The following is a 19,580-nucleotide window of genomic DNA, read 5'->3' as shown; positions in this document are numbered from 1 at the left end:
GCATGTGCTTATTTTGTCATAATTATATGAAATATACACTCACCAAACACTTTATTAGGAACACTAGACTAATACTGGGTAGGGCCTCCCTTTGCTCTCAAAACAGCCTGAATTCTTCATGGCATGGATTCCACAAGATATTGAAGACATTCTTTAGAGATTTCGGTCCATGTTAGAATGATTGCGTCACGCAATTCCTGCAGATGTTTCAGGTGCATTTTCGTGCTGTGAATCTCCTGTTCTACCACATCCCAATGTTCTAGACTGCGTGAACAATTATAAGGTAAATGGTATTTCTCAGCTTAATTTTATTGGAGAACAAATACAGTGGTCTCAGTTGATACTAAATGTTTATTTCACATCAAAATAAAATGTTTAACGAAGAAAAAAATTAAATATGTCTTTCTCAGAGGAAATTATTAGTGTGCAAAATTATTAGACAACTAAATATTTTAAAATTCCACTTGTTTATTCTTCAGTCTTAAAGTATTATGTAATAAATACCTAACATAAAATAATATTTAACAATTAACAAAGCTATTTTGGCCCTTCAAAACTATTCAGTGATTAACATAGCCACCCTTCTTTTCAATAACCGCCATGAGACTTCCATCTATTGAATCTGTCAGTTTCTGGATCTGTTCACAATCAGTTTTAGCTGACGTAGCCACCACAGCCTCCCAAATTCTGCTCAAAGACTGTAAATCCCATGTTTCAGAATGGCCCAGAAGGTCTCAATAGGATTTAAGTCAAGTGAGGAAGGGGACCAGGTCATCAGTCTGTCATGATGCCTTTGCTGGCTAGCCAAGCAGTGGTGTAACTTGATGCATGTGATGGAGCATTGTCCTGCAAGATCATGGCCTTCTTGAATGTTGCTGACTTGAAGAAAGTGTCTTCTACAAACTGGCAGTAGATTTGGGAGTTGAATTTCAGTCCATCTTTAACTTGAAAAGGTCCACCTAGCTCAACATTAATGATGCCAGCCCACAGCAGTACCCCCCTCATATTATTAGTGGTCCACCTCCCATCTGGTCCATCTAGAGTCACGCTCATTTCATCTGTCCATAAAATCTTTAAGAAATTGTGGGCCCTCCCATCTGGTCCATCTAGAGTCACGCTCATTTCATCTGTCCATAAAATCTTTAAGAAATTGTTTTCAGGTATTTCTTGGCCTAGCTGTGATGCTTCAGCTTGTGAGTCTTATTCTGTGGTGGTTGTATTTCAGCCTTACCTTAGCCAAGTCTAAGGTAAGGATCTGAGTTACTGTAGCCTTTCTGTCAGCTCTAACCAGTCTGTCCATTCTCAGCTGAACTCTCTCAACAACAAGGCGTTTCTGTCTGCAGAACTGCTACTCGCTGGATGTTTTTTCTTTATTACAAATTCTGAATAAACTTTAGAGACTGTTGTGTGTGAAAATCCCAGGAGATCAGCAGTTAGTGAAGTACTCAAACCAGCCTGCCTAACAATCATGCCACAGTCAAAATGACTGAGATCACATTTTTCCCCTATTCTGATGTAAACATTACCAGAATCTGCTGAACCATAGCTGCATGATTTTATGCACTGCACTGCTGCCACATGATTAGATAATTGCATAAATAAATACCTACTCATTTTTGCAATTAATGAGGAAAGCATTGGGTCATCCAAAAAAATTAAGGCAATGTTAACGTTTATTATTAATTAACGTTTTGGCCATAATGAAAATTATTTTTCAGTAACATTAACTTAATAACTGTCAACATGAACACCAATTTTTATATTTACAGTCTAAAAATCATAATGTCCAAAGTCAATATTTGAAAGCATTACGTGGTGGGTCAACAAAAAAATTAAGGCAACGTTTTGCAGTTGCTGGCACAACTGCAACTTGAAGAGCTAACAAACAGAAGCAAGAAAAATACTCAAGCGCCTGTCAAAGACAAAGAGGAGGAAGGACAATCAGCAGCTATAGGTCCTTTGAATGTACCTCCCCCACCTGTTGTTCAACCAAACCCACCGGCTGCTCCTGCAGGTTTGCAACAGCCACCCTTGCCTGTCATTAATGTCTTCACTCAGCAACCAAACAAGATGGGCTGGAAAAGAAAGACACCACAGGGAGGACAGAGAGGAAGAGTCAGACCCAATCCTGGTTCTCCAGGAGTATGCTGGGGATGTGGATAGGCTGGACACAACAGGTGATATTGCCCCACCAATACATGGCAACGGCCTGCCAGGGGTAGAGGGGAGGTGAGTCAGCCCTATTGATAGCCTACACCAAGCCCAGTGAACCTGTGGGGTGGCCAAATCAGGGATGCTAGGGGTGCCCAGAGAATCCTATAGGGGAAGGTCAGCTTTCAATCTTAACAACTGATGCTGATCAAGAACCTTTGCTGCAGGTTAAAATAGAGGGAAAATCTACACCCATAATGGTAGACACTGGAGCTATTTACACATGTGTAAGTCCAAATTACATCTCTCACCTCCCCTTGTCTGGAAAATTTGCAAAGACAGTAGGATTCTCGGGACAAACACAGCTAATTCCTATGACAACACCAATTTGTTTACAAACCACACACAAAAGTATAACATTGCCCATGTTGGTGTAAGAACAAACTCCTATTAATTTATTAGGGAGAGCTGCATTGTGTAAAATGGATCTCCAAATTTAGTGTTGCCCAGATGGAGTGTATATAGATAATAGGGGGACTAAAAGGCAAATGGTAGTTTCAGAACAAAAGCAATGTTTACTGGCTAGGGAAATTAGGAAATTATGTAGAGCATTACAAAATGGGGAAAGTTCATTGAGGCACAGATCCCTGGGGCAGATGCCAAAATCTGAATTTCATGGCACAATGATGTATGATCCTGAACTTGACCCAGAAATTGAAAAAGAGTCTGATACTCAAAGCAGCATACCTGTTACCGCTGATCCTGCAGACCCAGGCCCCTCCACTAGTCACCAAGCAGATTCCCACAATTGATTTCTCCGCCCTTGGCTGATCTCCAGAACAGTTCTAGACCAGCTCTCATAAAACAAACATTGAATAAGGGAACGCAAATATCCAAACAAAAAATGTAATAGTGCAGAGGGAAAAGTTACTGGAAATACAGCAAAATAATGTTTGGTATAAATGGGCAATGTATACAGCGAATAAATCACAAATGAGGAATGTTTTGTTATGCACTCGTAGTAGTGCTCGTAGTAGTGCTCGTAGTAGTGCTCGTAGTAGTGCTCGTAGTAGTGCTCGTAGTAGTGCTCGTAGTAGTGCTCGTAGTAGTGCCCAACCAATATGACTACAGGCAGTGTACTGAGTTCATTTTTGTATCATAATGAATGATCACAATAGGCCCTACTGCCCTGCTGAGTGTTCATCATATTTAGGTAATCCAGATTACACAAAGTATAACCATTCATCAGAATGGAGAGAAGAGTGCCAGGGTTAAGAGGTAAGAAGAGGTAGATTCCTTCAGTGTATGAAGTAGATTGCACACTCAAATATGACTGTTTTAATAAATCAAATGGAAGACATGAGCTGGGCAAATTCCAAGGTAATTGCGTTGTGACTTGGCACCTAGAAATAAATAACAGTCTTTTTTGAGTACATATGTTTGCTGGAAAGCGTCACTCTCTTTCCAGCAAACATATGTCCTAAAAAAGACTGTTATTCATGCAACAGTACCCAAGAATATGACGATAATAAAGGAATGCACAAACCAAACTTTGGCATTTCTGTTCATATTTTATTATGGCAGGCCTTTTATTCTATTCCCACATGAGGAGCAAACAGAAGCAGTGGCTGATTTATTTTAGCTTTGTAGAGGAAAACGCTTGAGAGACACATTACTCAAAGAATGGACAGGACTATGCACTAGGTTGCGATTACTTCAGGAGATCACAATGGTGAACTGGAATTTGGAACAGCCTGTTAAGGGAAATACAAAGAGGAATCATAGAGATAAGAGCGAGGGCTTATCAAATGGACCCTAAGGTGTATATAGATGCAGTATGACAGCTAGGAGGCATACCCAAAGCTAGAGATGAAGTGAAGTCAGGATTTGAGTCTATATTGATCTGGATAATACCCAGCAAGAATGCAGAATTGATTAATTATATTTACTATAATCAACAAATGTTTTATTAATTATACTGGAGAACAATTAGGTGCCACAAGTAAAATGACATGGCAAAGCCAACAAGCACTAGATTGGTTGCTGGCAGAGAATGTAGGTGTTTGCTTGATGTTTGGGGATCAATTCTGTACATATATTTCAAACAATACAGCTCCTGAAGGCTCCTTTACTGAAGCTATGACCAAACTGAAGAATCTAAGACAAGAAATCACTGACAATGCAGGAAGCGACATGCACTCTTGAGGCTGGTTTGAGTCAACATTTGGACAGTGGGGAAATGTAAATAATGATAACAATAGTAACAGTTGTTGGTGGATTGTTGTTTTGTTGTGTTCTGCTCACTCTCAGATCACTTGTGATTCATGCTACTGCTGAATAAATGTCACGACAAACTGTAACGTCCAAAAGTGGTGAGTCAGTGGTGTACGCTGTGCCAAAAAAGGACCCATGTGATGTCTGACTTGGCCTTTGATTTGCCTACGGAGAAAAAAACCAGTTCCTCAAATGAGGATGAAGAAGTCTGATGAGCCATGCCATGAGAGCAAGTGCTAGCCTAACCTCTCCGCAAGGGTGACCCTCTACAATACACAGTATTGTATCTTGGTTGAAGAATAACATCATTATGCCAGGATGGCCATCAACCAAGAGAAAGAGACTCTGGGTTCTGATTCTGTTTAAACATTGTTGTACTCTACACAACCATGACAACCACAGGCATGTGCTGAATCAAACACAGAGTTTGTTTTATTGAATATAGGGACAGGATCTTTTACTCCTTCTTGGTCAAGTGTGGAGGGAGAATTTCAGAATTTGGTCATTGGAAAAATGATTGAGTGATCTGAATTGATCAGTAGTTAGTAATAGACTGGATTGTGATACTGCTCTCTTGAGGTAGGTGCGACCTAAGGTCCCAAAGGGGGAAGATATATGGAATATTTTAATCAATCAATGTTTTAATCAATGTATAACCAACTCATGTATAACCAATGTATAAGGTTTGTTGATAAAAAAAAAAAAACGTTATAATCAAAGAAGTGAGTTAATCCACCAGATTATGCATTAAAATAGTTTATGTAGGATGATCTACAGACCAGCTCAGTATTTGTTGCTTTTATAATAAAGTCTATTATAATAAAGACCCCAGAACTCTTAGAATGTTTTTTTTTTTTTTTTTTTTAAGAGGATTCTTCAACACTACTCAAAGGCATTTCCTGTCATCAAGATGGAGCCTGAGCAGCTGGCTCTATTTTGTACTTTTCTATTTGGCTATTCAGTGGTCAGTATAGAGCCTGAGCCTGGCTAGGACCATTTTTTGTATAGAAACAAAGAAATAAGAAAAAATCGGAAGAGGAAGGAAGGATTGTCTGTTCTATAAAGAGAGCTGGAGGTAAACAGGGAATGGAAGTTCTGCAGCCTTTGGAGCTTAGAAAGGTGAATATCCCGAACATCACTGCAAATTATCCACAAAAATTGCTGAAGGACTACTTTGTTTCACCTGCAGGTCAGGTACACTGGCAGGATAACCACATATATTAAAAAACAAAACAACAACACAAAAAACAGAGACTTTTAACAGTAAATTATTGAAATACAATTTCTTTAATGAAAACAGAAGGATTGAAAATGTTACCAGGCAGGTTAAAGAATTTAAAATCTTTGTTTATCATTTGATGTGAGTTATTTTAATACAGTAGTCAAAGTTTGTGAACCATTTAAAATTTTCTATATTTCTGCATAAATATGACTTAGACACAAGTTCTAAAAGTAGATTTAAAAAAAAAAAGAACCAGATAAAACAAATCAGACAAAAATATTATATTGATCATTTATTTATTGAGGAAAATTATCTAATATTACATATTTGTGAGTGGCAAAAGTAGGTGAACCTTTGCTTTCAATAATAACTGTGCAGCAATAACTGCAACTAAATGTTTCCAGTAACTATTGATCAGCTTGGAGGAGTTTTAGCCCGTTCCTCAGTACAGAACAGTTTCAACTCTGGGATGTTGCTGGGTTTCCTCACATGAACTGCTTGCTTCAGATCCTTCCACAACATTTCTATTGGATTAAGGTCAGGACTTTGACTTGGCCATTCCAAAACATTAACTTTATTCTTTGGTAGAATGACTTGTGTACTTAGGGTCATTGTCTTGAATGACCCACTTCCTGTCTGCTTCTCATTTAAAGCAAAAAGTTTTCTTTTTCAAAAACATTTTTCCAATAGCCTTCGGGCTTGTGCATGTGATCTTTATCAGACTGCAGAGGGACAGCAATGTTCTTTTTGGAGAGCAGAGGCTTTCTCCTTGCAGCCCTGCCATACACACCATTGCTGTTCAGTGTTCTCCTGATGGTGGACTCATGAACACTAGACAATGTGAGAGAGGCCTTTACTTGCTTAGAAACTACCCTGGGTTCCTTTATGATGACATGGACTATTATATGTTTTACTCTTGGAGTGATCTTTGTTGGTCGACCGCACTTGGGGAGGGGAAACTCTGCACACATAAGACAGCAGCAGGAATCAAACCCTCAACCCTGGAGGTGTTAGGCAAACATTCTAACAATTAGAATAGACCACTGACACTCATTTCCATGTGCGTGCCAGAGGACAGCAGTTTATGTGACCCACATCTAGGCCAAAAGGAAACTGGCTGACTGCGGCAGAACTCCACCTAAGGTCAGGGTTGATGAAAGATAATGAAAAAGTTGACAGAAAGATAGCTTACCAATTCCATCAGCTATAGGTCTATCGATCAAATTATCATGGTATTACAATTTCAATGTAATATATGTTCTATATTTTATATACAAATAAATACAGACAATGAAATGTTTCACAAATCATTGATTGTATTCCTTCAAGTGGTCAGGTGGAGTTATGTGCTTTAGAAAATAGAAACCCAAATTGTAATATCACTGAATTTTGTAGTCATCAGAATCCACAAATCAGACCTGACAATACACACAACCCCACAGATAAACATGTAGTCATGTCATGCTTACTTATCTTAAAAGCCCCCGGGAATGATTTAAATACCGGAAATTTTATAGCAATACAGCAAGAGAGAAATCTAAGGTTCTTTATTCATTCAGCTGGACCACACCCCATTAAAGGGGGGAATAATAAAAATCCTAAGATAAAACATTGCTCCTCACACACACCTGTGTGTGTGTGTGTGTGTGTGTGTGTGTGTGTGTGTTAGTTACTGTTCCCAAGCTGAAGTTAATTATTATTCATACGCAGAATAAATGCGTCTCAAAATTGTGTAGAACCAAAACACAGATATGTGACATGATTAGTACACAACTCGAATATAGTATGATAAAACAAGATTCTAAAAGAATTCTTGAAAATCTGCTTGCACTGAAATGGTTAAAAAAAAATTACAAATCTTAATAGCCTATTTTTAAAAAAGATTTTAAAATGTCACAAAAATATTATGTTAAAAACATAAATAGAAGAATAGGTCAAGGTACAACAGGGAATGGTGATTCCAGAATATTAAATATAAGGCAATCACATGGCAAAGAACTCAATTTTCTCCCAGATTTCTCATATTTGAGGTAGGGATTACAATGATGAAACATGACGTCAGTACTTGAGCCAAGGATGAGCAGCAACGGCTTCTTTACTACGGTCGCCATAGTCATAAAGTAGTTCCTCTTCTGCTTTAATGTCTCTGGATGCCACCAAAATGAGATGAGGTACATCATTTATGTTATGCACTCTCGTCTGGCAGTTTCCATTTTTGCTGTGGTTGATCAGCCTCCCTAGTCGCTCGGTTTCTTTAGTGGCATCCACACTAGTAAACAAAATTTCAACATCAAAACTGACCCCAAGCACTTTTATAGTTCTGATGAGAAATTAAAATGCATTAATCATTGTTAATCAAACCAATATTCACTTTTATATTCTAGGCTTCATTTTAGCTTGGTCAGCAGATTAGGAAATAAAACTTGCAACAATCCAAGTAGTACAATTCCAACTATACACTAAAGTTCAAGGACAACTTTACAACTGATGACAGAGGGTAGATAGAATGATGTACACCAACGACAACTAGAACATTTTGCAGCATTGAAACGGGTTTCTTTCTCATTGCAAGTCGCCTTTAATTGATTTAGAGCTTGCTTGTGGATGTTCATGTTTGCGACCTGGATGCTAGCAAAAGTCGTGCTTTTCTGCTATGTAACCTGATACAATTATGCAAATTAGTGCAAATACAACTAAATTAGTTGAATATGTTGTATGAATAACTTGTATCTAAATGTGCATGCAGAACATTGGAAAGATATTTGCCTCTCAAACTCAACACAACATGTCAAGGCTCACCAGTAAGTGTGGTTCTTGTAGCGGAAGTAGTACATGTAGCAGCCTTTTGTAGGGTCTTGAGCATACTGTGCTTCTTTTCTCTTGGCATCAGAAATCTGAAGCAAATCCCCATGATACTCCACAATAAATTGACCTTTATTAAATTCTCTGTCTGCGAAAACCCCCCGTCCTTTTCCGTCAATATATTTAACCTGTTCAGAAATTTAGAAATTAGCATAGAGAAATGCTTATCCGTAAAATGATCATTTTACACAAGATAAAGGTTATTCGGATTACAGGCCTACCTTGAGTCCATCTTCCACATTGTTTAAGATTAGGTCATCAATGTGACGTTGCTCTTCACTCTATTAATAAACAAATACCAATGTTCAGGTCATTAAAGTCTTTAAAACTCAAAAGTTTATAAGAGAAACTATTTTTATCACCCGTAATGTGCTAAGCACTGTAGTAGCTCATCTGCCATTACCAACATAAAAAAGGTCCATCAACAGCTGCTATTCGGTCACACAAAATCCAAACACATTAGGCTTGTGCAATATAATGATACCGTGCCTCATTTATCAATCTTTTAGTAAAGGTGTTTGTAGATGTTTGCATAAGCCAAACCGAGCAAAGAGGTTTACAAAAGTACACAAGATTTACAAAAGTTTTGAAAACACAGATTTATCATACTCACGTGTCTATGTTTATCACCTGTAATGTGCCAAGCACGTTCCCGATATGTCACATCTCATTTGCATTTAGTGACACCCACAAAACTCAAGTGTACAGACAACTGGCATCATCAATGGAAATTATTTTGAATTACTACTAAGAATTTTTAAAAATAATATTATATTATTATTATTATTATTATTATTATTATTATTATTATTATTAATAATAATAATAATAATAATAATAATAATAATAAAAGATACAGCTGCAAGCAGCAATTACGGGGTTAAAGCACAACAGAGGCAATGTAAGGAGATAAAGCAAACATGATTTTAGCATGGTCATGATTTTATGATGGTCATGATTTTATGATAAACTGTTTAGAAGTTATATGCAAAAAAGTGCTTTTTTCATATCTCGTGAACACTGAGTGGCGCTGTTCCGAAACTGTGCAGGTACTCTGTAGGTATATTAGGCTTGGTGTACCAATGTATAACAAGTTAGGTCTGAATGTTCTAAAGCATATATAGCGTCATGTCCATTTTGGCATGCCTGCTGTCGAATTCATTTGTGTGTCATTTGAGAACAGTTTGACCAATCAATTTCAGTTCCATAACTTTTTGTAAGCATCGTCTGAAGATGATCTGATTCAATTTTGATTAAAAAAAAATCAGACGAATGATCTAGGAGGAGTTCGAAAAAGTAGGGTTTTTTTGTTGTTTTTTTTTTTTAAGACAATTCAAAATGGTGAACAGCAAGTTTGGCTGACAATGGCCCAATTTTGGAATCCTTATTCTTGGCATGAGCCAAGATATCTAGCAAGACCAGTCTTATGACAATGGGCAAAAGAAATCAAAAGCTATTATCATTTTTTAAAATTGCATTATAATTTTTTTATAATGTTGCAAATCAGTGAGGGTACCGTCAAGTCATGATGCCAATGACAGGTACTAAGTTTTCTCCAAATACGCTAATGTATTTCGGCGTGATCAACATCAAAATCGTCCACACTTATTTGAGAATGGTTTGGTTTTTCAAAAAGCTTTTGATAGCTTTTTACCATCATGGTCTCACAATGTTCTGAGCCAATTTAGTGAAAATCGGAGCAACAGTCTAAGAGAAGCTTGAAAAAGGAGGTTTTCAAAACATTTCAAGATGACAGACAGGTAGTTCAGCCAACCATGGCATAATTGGTATCCCTGTGCTCGGCATGAGCCATGGAACCTACCAAGATCAATGTCATGACAATAGGCAAAAGCAGGCAAAAGTTATTAGCAATTTAAAATTTCTCATTATATCTTCTGACCACAACGTGGCACTGTCCCAAAACTTTGAGTACCTTCAAGGCATCATGCCCAAGACATTACCAAGTATGACATCGTAATGATATGGTACATATATATGATACATAAAAAGATATAATTTTACTAAAAAATTCAAAATGACAGACAAAATGGCAGACATGGGGAAAATTGGATATCTGTGCATATACCCTCAGGACATGATAACTATGACATACTAAGTTTGGTCTAAATACACTAACTTCTGTAATGCTTTAGTCACATTGCTTTAGTGACTAAAGCATTACAGAGATATAATCTCATGTCCATTTTGGCATGCTCGCCTCCGAATTTGTTTGCGTGTTATTCGAAAACCGTTTGGCCTAGCAAAAAGCTTTTAATGAGTTTTGGCAGCATGGTCTCAAGATGATCTGAGCCAATTTCTGAGAAAATCGGACAAACTAGGACAAGTTTGAAAAAGTAGGTTTTCAGAAAATTCAAACTGGCGGAAATATTTTTATTACAGAAAATGATGTCATAGGGTGCACTTAAATCATCTTGAGCAATGGAATCAGTAGAAAAAAAAAGAATTTTGTTTCTAGACCTTAGGGTTCAAAAGTTATTAGCATAAACCCAAGTCAAAATTTGAGCAGTTGGTGGCGCTAGAGGGTTTGAGATAGAGACTCCAAACTTGCCATAGTTAATGTTGAGACTGTCCAAATTTCATAACTTTACCCCAAGTGGTTCTATGGGCTGCTATAGACTCAAGGGCGGAAGAAGAACAAAAAGAAGAAAACTAACAATAGGTGCCTTGCACTTGTGGTGCTTGGCCCCTAATAACAATAATAAAGTGAGTACTAAATCTTCCATCAGCTGAGGTATTTGTATACAGCTAACAGCTATGTGCAGACAGACTAGCCCATCCTTGGCACCAGGTCATTTGCCATAATTGAATGATTAGTTTTATGTGTCTTAATTTAAAGGGTTGTGTTGGCTCACTTTTTGTTTTTCTTCATCATTAAAAGCCAATAATATAAAACAACTGGTTTTCACAAGATTTTCTCAATGGTACTCTTAATCCCCGACTAGCATCCGTATCTAGCATGAGGATGTTTTGATAGAGAATCCAGTCACTCTGGATAAGGGCATCTGCTAAATGCAGTAAATGTAATTAAAAATAAGCTATTTAACCTCAAAAGTATTTTCCATATGTAAAAATGCAGTAATCCATGCAAATTATATAATTTGAAGTTGATCAAGTCGAGGTTTATGTTAGTTATTCTTCTTATGTGTAAATTTTCTCACTCACTCACTCACTCACGTATATGAAAGTTTTTTCAGAATTACGGGATGTTCATGAATACCAAATGTCCCTACACAATATTGCATCGATACAATATCCCATTTATCACAGATTATACAGACCTGCTCATCATTACACATTCGGTATAGGAGCTCCACAAAAACATTGGGAAACACTAGCATGAGTTATCACTCAAATATATGACAAACGAGCAGTCTCTTTCTCCCCAACAAAATGGGGGACGAACCAAGAACCAACTGACATGCGAGTCTGGAATGATATTTGCAGGTGTTCTGCACTCTCCAATATTAACAGACACTTCCTGAAAGCCACATCCCATTACCCCATCTCAGTTCTCACATGCTCTCTCACAAGGTAAATGGAGAATGGTTTGATTTCATTAACATGACAAATACTAAGAGTGTACATTCAACTTAGCCAATATTAGACAAAGACTTGCACGCTCCTGCTCGGCACTGTGACGATAATCAACAACGAATATGTTGGCAATGTGGACAACTGATTTGTTAAATAAATAAATAAATAAAAATAATTAAAAAACAAATAAAATTGCACAACGACTTAGATATTCACCATTTAGCTGTGTTTTTGTGATTACCACAGTCTGACTGCACAATCATTAATAGTATGAGCACTGCCCCCATTTTCCTTAAACCTGTAATGGTCAAAATGGGGTTTTGCTGTCTTTTTTAGGCTGATTCTGGACAATGAAATAATTTAATTGAAATATATAAGTGAAAAATCACGACCAGAGAAAAATCAATATCGCACTAGCCTATCACGTTTTATGGTCCTGTCTCTATATACACTCGCACTTAATTAGGAACATATGCAGACCTACTCATTTATGTAATTATCTAAATCAGCTCATCGTGAGGCAACAGTGCAATGCATGACATCAGCAGCTTCCTGCATCCCTTCATGGCCACAATTTACCCATCTCCTAATGGCTACTGCCAGCATGATACTGCACCATGACAACAAGCATGAGTTCAATGACCTTCAGTCTCCTTCCCAGTCACCGGATCTGAATCCAATAGAACACCTTTGGATGTGCTAGAATGAGAGATTCACAGTATGAAAGTGCACCTGAAAAATCTGTAGGAATTGCGTGATACAATCATGTCAACATGGACCACAGTCTCAAAGGAATGTTTCCAACATCAGATGGAATCCATGCGAATGAAGAATTGAAGCTGCATTGAGAGCAAATGGAGGCCCGACCCTGTATTACTATAGTGTAGTGTTCCTAATAAAGTGTACCGTAAGTGCAGATTTAGTATGTAGGATGCTTAAATCCTTTGCATGACATTTCAGGCATAGTCACTTACCTTCAGTTCAGCTTTACTTTTTCTAGCGCTCTTTCTAATTTGATAATAATCAGTGACCTTCCGGTTTTGTTGAGAAGTTTTGACTTCTGCTCTGGAAACATACAAAACAAAAAGGTATTAAAACAAAAGGAATGACAAAGGCAACTCTGAAGTGAAATGATCCTAAAGATAATGATTTTTTTTTGCGAGACTGTCTGATGTCTGTCTGGCATCCGTAACCATAATTTCAATCTCTGTTTCTGAGACACAACTTCTACATTCTTATGTGTTTAGGCGCTATGACCATTTCAGTCAGGAAGACATTTGGGGCAATAACTACTACAGAATAACAATTCATATACCTCATGTTTTCAGCTCCAGATAGGAAACAGAGTTACAGAATTTTCACTTGCATCCTAACTTCAGGATGAACCTAACTGTAATGGGACAGGTGTTAACACAAAGAGGATATCCTTGATTGCCCAGCAATAGCATCAGACATTACCACTTAAGCTAGCTAACTAGGATTTACTACCATCATTGTGTTGGGTTATTTAGTGAAAAACACAATGATCAAAGAGATTCTAAAGGATCAAAACTGTGTGTTCAATGACAAAAGGCCCATCAGTAACTACTGGCTGGCCACTTTACTGGTTATTGAAAAATACCAGATGCCTCAGGCCAGACATTGATGTAAACCTGCCAAGTGTATTGAACTTTAGCAACCTTGGTTGATGAAAGTTAATCTAGAAAATATATATATATATATATATATATTTATAGGTAATATATATATAAATATAATATATAAATATAATATATATATATATATATATATATATATATATATATATATATATATATATATATATATACATATACATATATACATATATATATACATACCTATAAAAAATCGAATAAGTCACCAAAAGGATGCAAACTCAAATTTATTTCCAAAAACTGAGCACATTGCTTGTTAACAGAAAAAAAATATATTATCAAAGCCCTAAATGAATATGCTTTAAAAATATACTATTTTTGTTATACAAATTTATGAAACACTTTAAATAAAATTTAAGATGAGATTTTTGTAATGTTACAGTAGGTACATACTAGTTAAACACCATTAAAACCATAACAGCCGGTATATTTGTGCACTTTACACCTGTGCTTTACCTTCATAACCTTGCTAACCCTATGTTGATCACATTGTACTCATTGAATAAAAGATCAAAAGACATACTTTTTGTGTGAGACTTTGATTTTAGCATGAGTCCCATCTTCAGATTTGTTTGGAAGGACTGTAGCAGAGCTTTTATCTTCATGAGATTGCTTCTCTTTAGGTCCAGAAGACCTAATGATCTGTGTCCCTTTATTTTCTTCTTTAGGTAAATGCAGGTCGACTGCAAGTGTTACTGTTGATGCATCAACAGAGCCATGTTAAAATGTAGGATGATCCAGACAACAGATAAGCTTACAAACAGTAAATCACCCCATTAATTTCTTCTCAACAGACCTTAAAATAGCTATGATCCACTATTAGACTGCTTATTGTCATTTTGATATGTTAATCTGCTTACATTTATTTTCTAAAGCTATATTTAAAACCAACCACACCCTGATACAGTACACACAGTTGGTAGAAATTATAGAATTTGCGTAGAAATTAGGCACTTTCACAGTACAACTGCTAAAAAAAATTTATTGAAGTAATAAAATGAAAATTGACTATTGCTGCATTCACATGCCAGATCCTAGTCCAGTGTATCAGGGGTTCTCAAACTATTTTTGGCCAGTGACATCATCTTAAGGGGTCAGAATTCTTATGACACAATAGAAAATGCATACAAGGGCTCTGAAACCTGCATCGAATCAATAAAAAGATGTTTGTTATTTCCCCTATCCATTTTACACCAAAAGCAACACAGCCTGCACCTGGCTTGAAGCATAGAGCATCAGTGCTTTCCTTCACTGGTTTATTATGAACAAGTATTGCCACTGTATGAGACGCAAAGCTCATTAATCCAACAGGATTTCACTTCAACACTCTGACAATTAAAACAGACAGAGAGCACACAATTTGGGCATATATAAAGGGCACTTTGATTTAAGTGACAGAATGTTGGACACAGCCTGCTGTGGGATGGTGTAAAATGGCATAAATTAATCACTGATGTGTATATATCTATAACTGGATAGCTCATGATGTCACCAACAGTGAAGCTACTGTGCTGCCATCTTTGTATTCCCTAACATTCTGAACTCACTATACAATATTTTATATATATATATATATATATATATATATATATATATATATATATATATATATATATATATATATATATATATATATATATATATATATATATATATATATATATATATATATATAAAAAAAAACACACACACACACATATATATATATATATAGAAAAGATTTCAGCACTGTAAAATCACCAAAAGTCTCATTCAAAACAAAAAGTGATGCAGCCAGTGTGAACATACACAGATATTTCCTATGGATCTTTAGAGAAAATAATCTTGGGCAGAGAAATACAAAGTATTTATAATACTGTGTATAATACTCAGTATTTATAATACTGAGTAATACAAAGTATTTCTCTATTACAAAGAAATAAGACGAGGCAATGCATTTAGAACAACATAAAACTATTGCTATTCATTACTCAACAGAAATACTATGCATTTTTTAACAAGAGCTATTTATTAGCATAATTTGTATTAGCATACGCTTTGAGACTTTCCAAATCCCTTTAAAAATCAGAATGCTGTTACCAGACCACTGATTATTTGAAGAATCTGTCTCTTCCTGCTGTTTCAGGAAATGCACTTTTATATGTATAATTGGTCCCTTTATACCAGAGGAAATTTGAAAACCAATTATATCTATGCATTGACTGGTGCTGTAATGGAGCTATAGTGCTTTTTTGTATATTAATAGTTTAAATTTTTATGGTGAAATTAAAAAATTGTCAATAAACTACCATGTATGGTCAAGCAAGTCAAGCATATCTGACATTTAATATACATCACATATTGAAACCTATGAACGAACACACACACACACACACACACACACACACACACACACACACACACAGCACGTTATGAGGAACAGCTGTACACCTTTTCAATCATGTTAAATCTAATCAGCACAATGCATAAAATCATGAAGATACGGGTCAAGACCTTCAGCTAATGTTCACGTCAACTCTATCACCTAGATATTTATTTTGATACTCTCGTCAATCTGCGATTGCTCGAGGGCACAATTGCACAATAGTAATTTTTCCACACCTAGTGTGAGGAATCAACAAGGATTAGCCAACAAAAAGGAAAAGCTGAGAGCTTAAGTTACCTTGGTGTTTGCTTGCATTGTGGGTGCTGCAGGATGAATTTTCCTCTTGAATAGGAAAAAGCGGGCTGTTGCGAAGTTGAGAACGAAGATTATCGGAATTTACTGTTAACTGCTCTTGGCGAGTCTGAAAAAAATTGGGGTTTTTTCAGACAATTTCAAAATTGCATTTTGTTTTTAATTTAGTTCTGCCCTGACTCAGCTATTTCACATAACAGATGTTTACATATAGTATACAAGACACAGTAATAACTGAATTTACACAAATGAACAGTTCAAAAAGTTTACATACTCTTGGTTCTTAATGCTGTGTGTTGTTACCTGGATGATCCACGACGGTTTTCATGTTTTGTGATGGTTGTTCATGAGTCACTTGTTAGTCCTGAGTAGTTAAACTACCCACTGTTCACATCCTTTATTTCTACACACTTTGGCCTTTCCAGAACTTTGTGGCTCATCTCTGGATTTCATTTTTTCTATATTTTCCAATTCTTAATGCTGATGAGTGGTTTGCATCTTGTGGTATGGGCTCAATATTTCTGATCTTGAAGTCTTTGAAATTGAGGACTGTGGTACCTGCATCCCTGCCTCCTGGAGGTTGTTGATGATGTCATTGACTTTTTTGGGGGTTTTTCTTTACAGCTCTCACAATGTTTTTTTTATTAGCTGCTGTTTTCTTTGGCCAACCTTCTCAGTACACCAGTGGTTTCTTTCTTTTTTAGGACATTCCAAATGGTTGTATTGACTATGTCCAATGTTTATCCAATGCCTCTGATTGATTTTCCCTCTTTTCCCACCTTCAAAATGGTTAGCTTTTCCCCCCATAGACAGCTATTTCATCCTCATGTTGGCTTAAGCCTCTTGTATACGTTTTTTTGTTTGTTTTTTTTAAGTATATGCTAGCACACACGGACAGTCGTATACGCCATACAAAGTATACTCCAGGAATTTGGCCAGTAATTGCTGCAAGCATTTTATAATCAAACAATTAGTGTGCGAGAAACCTTACAGAGAGAGGTTAAAGCAATGCAAACACGTACACACATGATGCAGTATTACACCATAAACACATCATAATGAAACTAAAGCCGAATCCCATTTTCTCATATTTAGATGCTTTTTTATGGTCCAAAAAAGAAGACATATCCGGGAAAAAGAGGACGTGTGGTCACCCTAACGAAAGCAGTTCAGAGAACAATTTTTGTTCATTTCTACCAAATTAACTTTGCGCAAAATATATTTGCACATGCACCAGGAGGTTGTTCATGATAACCAAGCAGCTGTGTGTGTGTGTGTGTGTGTGTGTGTGTATGTATATATATATATATATATATATATATATATATATATATATATATATATATATATATATATATATATAGTGTTATGTCAAAAGATTCATTTCTTTGCGTTTAAATGTAATAACTTCTTTTCCTGATAGCATTCCCATTTTTTACTGAAAGCCCCTATAATCTGGTTACTCTGTTTTTTGCCGTAACAGTGACCAGTTTTTTGCACCCTGATTACATGACGTTGTTACATGTTTTCGTTACTCCTCAAGCCTGATGAGTCATCACACACAGGGTGCCTGCAGAGACAATATCCACAGCAGCCCAGCAGACACGGCAGGGTCTGGTACACCCGTATTGTATGTGAAGGCGCTTTGCAGAACAGTAAGTGCTCGTACAGGAAGTTCAATGTGAAACCCTCAGCCTCACAAATAATCTATTTAAATGCTGGTTTTGTACCCAAGAATAAACTAACGAAAATATAGGTTACACATTTTTCCTTGTAGTACATTTAAACAAAATACGGAAACTATTGAGATGTACACGAACAGTGTCTTTCCCAACATGAAACATTCACATCTTACCGTTTTCAGATCGTGTTCGTTTTCTTTAGTTTCTTTTTCGATATTGTTCTTCTGTGGTTCCTCGACTATTAGCCTGACGGTCCGTGTTTTCTTCTTGCCTTAAAAGTAAAACGTAGAGACAAGCAATAATCCATCATAACTTTCACAAACAGCTGACTCTAGCCGTTTCCTAATGTCGCACAATATTAACTAGGAATTCTGCATTGTTTATACATAGAACCAGTGTGTACACACACACTAATATATATATATATATATATATATATATATATATATATATATATATATATATATATATATATATATATATATATTTGTGTGTGTGTGTGTGTGTTGCAAGGCTACATACTATGTGACTACGTCAAAGGAAGCTTTTATTTACCTTTTGCCATTTCAGTTGGTCCAACCACAGTTAGTTATTTCCTAAACTCGACACGGGTTTTCTTTCAGAATAATTAACTATTCTGTTGGGATTAAACAAACATGACTCGTCACTGAATCCTCACAAATATCAGTAGCTTTAAAAAAATTTTTTTTTTTTAAACTCGCACATTTAAAAATCTACGATATCTCTCATTCGTCAACGGCAAGAGAACGGGGCTTATGATTGGTTCAGAATCCGCTTGTTAAGACTGACGTCACGCACGACGTAAAGCCATTTCCGATTCCAAACACGCCTTCAGATACCAAAAGAGAACAGCAAAAGTTGACATACCATGGCTGAAGTATTTCTAAAAAAAAAATAAAAAATAAAATAAAAAAATGTACAACAGGGATGAGGAAATCAAGCCTCTTAAAGCACTGAGGCGTTCCCCTGACTGTTAAGGGGAAAGACTCCAAGCTTCGAGAGTGTCGGAAACAGCGCCATCTAGTGGTTGGTTTAAATTAAAACAGCCAAAAGCCTGTGGAAGAAGCTCCCTCAGATGAAGCAGCCACCACACACTCCATAGATAGTTTCAATGTTATGTGCACAAATAAAAGCCTAACACGTGCGTGTTGAATTTCTCCCTCTGATAAATTCATTTACCCATTAAAGTGTGGCAGTAAAGGCCAGTATGAACTAATATAATTCAATAAAATGTAATAGAAGAATAATGTACACATATATGACTAAGAAAGTTGCATATGACAAGTATTTTGCCTGAAATTATTTGTATTCTTCATATTACTTGTATGTCTGGATATTTAAAAATGCAACTGAATAAGTTTGAATGAAAATCATTAATTCTGACATGGACAAAATGATCCATCCATATGAAGCGTGGGACTAAAATGTGAAAAATCCAAAATCATGAATAAACTTGTTAA

At 36.3% G+C, this 19,580-nt stretch overlaps 1 protein-coding gene across 1 annotated transcript; it reads right to left on the bottom strand.

The window, feature by feature from the left end:
• Window positions 1-5,693: 5,693 nt before the first annotated feature.
• kmt5ab (lysine methyltransferase 5Ab) lies at window positions 5,694-18,953 on the bottom strand. The gene is made up of 8 exons (XM_017452502.3): window positions 18,655-18,953; window positions 18,273-18,370; window positions 16,403-16,526; window positions 14,264-14,435; window positions 13,039-13,129; window positions 8,731-8,790; window positions 8,447-8,637; window positions 5,694-7,916 (listed from the first exon to the last, which is right to left on the bottom strand). The coding sequence occupies exons 1-8, from the start codon at window positions 18,662-18,664 to the stop codon at window positions 7,706-7,708; spliced, it is 957 nt and encodes a 318-aa protein (XP_017307991.1). The 5' UTR covers window positions 18,665-18,953; the 3' UTR covers window positions 5,694-7,705.
• Window positions 18,954-19,580: the final 627 nt, after the last annotated feature.

The sequence above is a fragment of the Ictalurus punctatus genome, chromosome 22 (genome assembly GCF_001660625.3).
Source record: "Ictalurus punctatus breed USDA103 chromosome 22, Coco_2.0, whole genome shotgun sequence".
Taxonomy (NCBI): domain Eukaryota; kingdom Metazoa; phylum Chordata; class Actinopteri; order Siluriformes; family Ictaluridae; genus Ictalurus; species Ictalurus punctatus.
The sequence above is the reverse complement of the archived record's forward strand: the minus strand, read 5'-3'. Positions and strand labels throughout refer to the sequence as shown.

Bases quoted from the DNA above. Each gene is read 5' to 3' on its own strand.
- kmt5ab (XM_017452502.3), bottom strand. The intron at 8,638-8,730 runs GTAGGCCTGTAA...ATTTCTGAACAG, and splicing joins ATGTGGAAGATGGACTCAAG to GTTAAATATATTGACGGAAA. The intron at 7,917-8,446 runs GTGAGCCTTGAC...TTTGTTTACTAG, and splicing joins TACAAGAACCACACTTACTG to TGTGGATGCCACTAAAGAAA.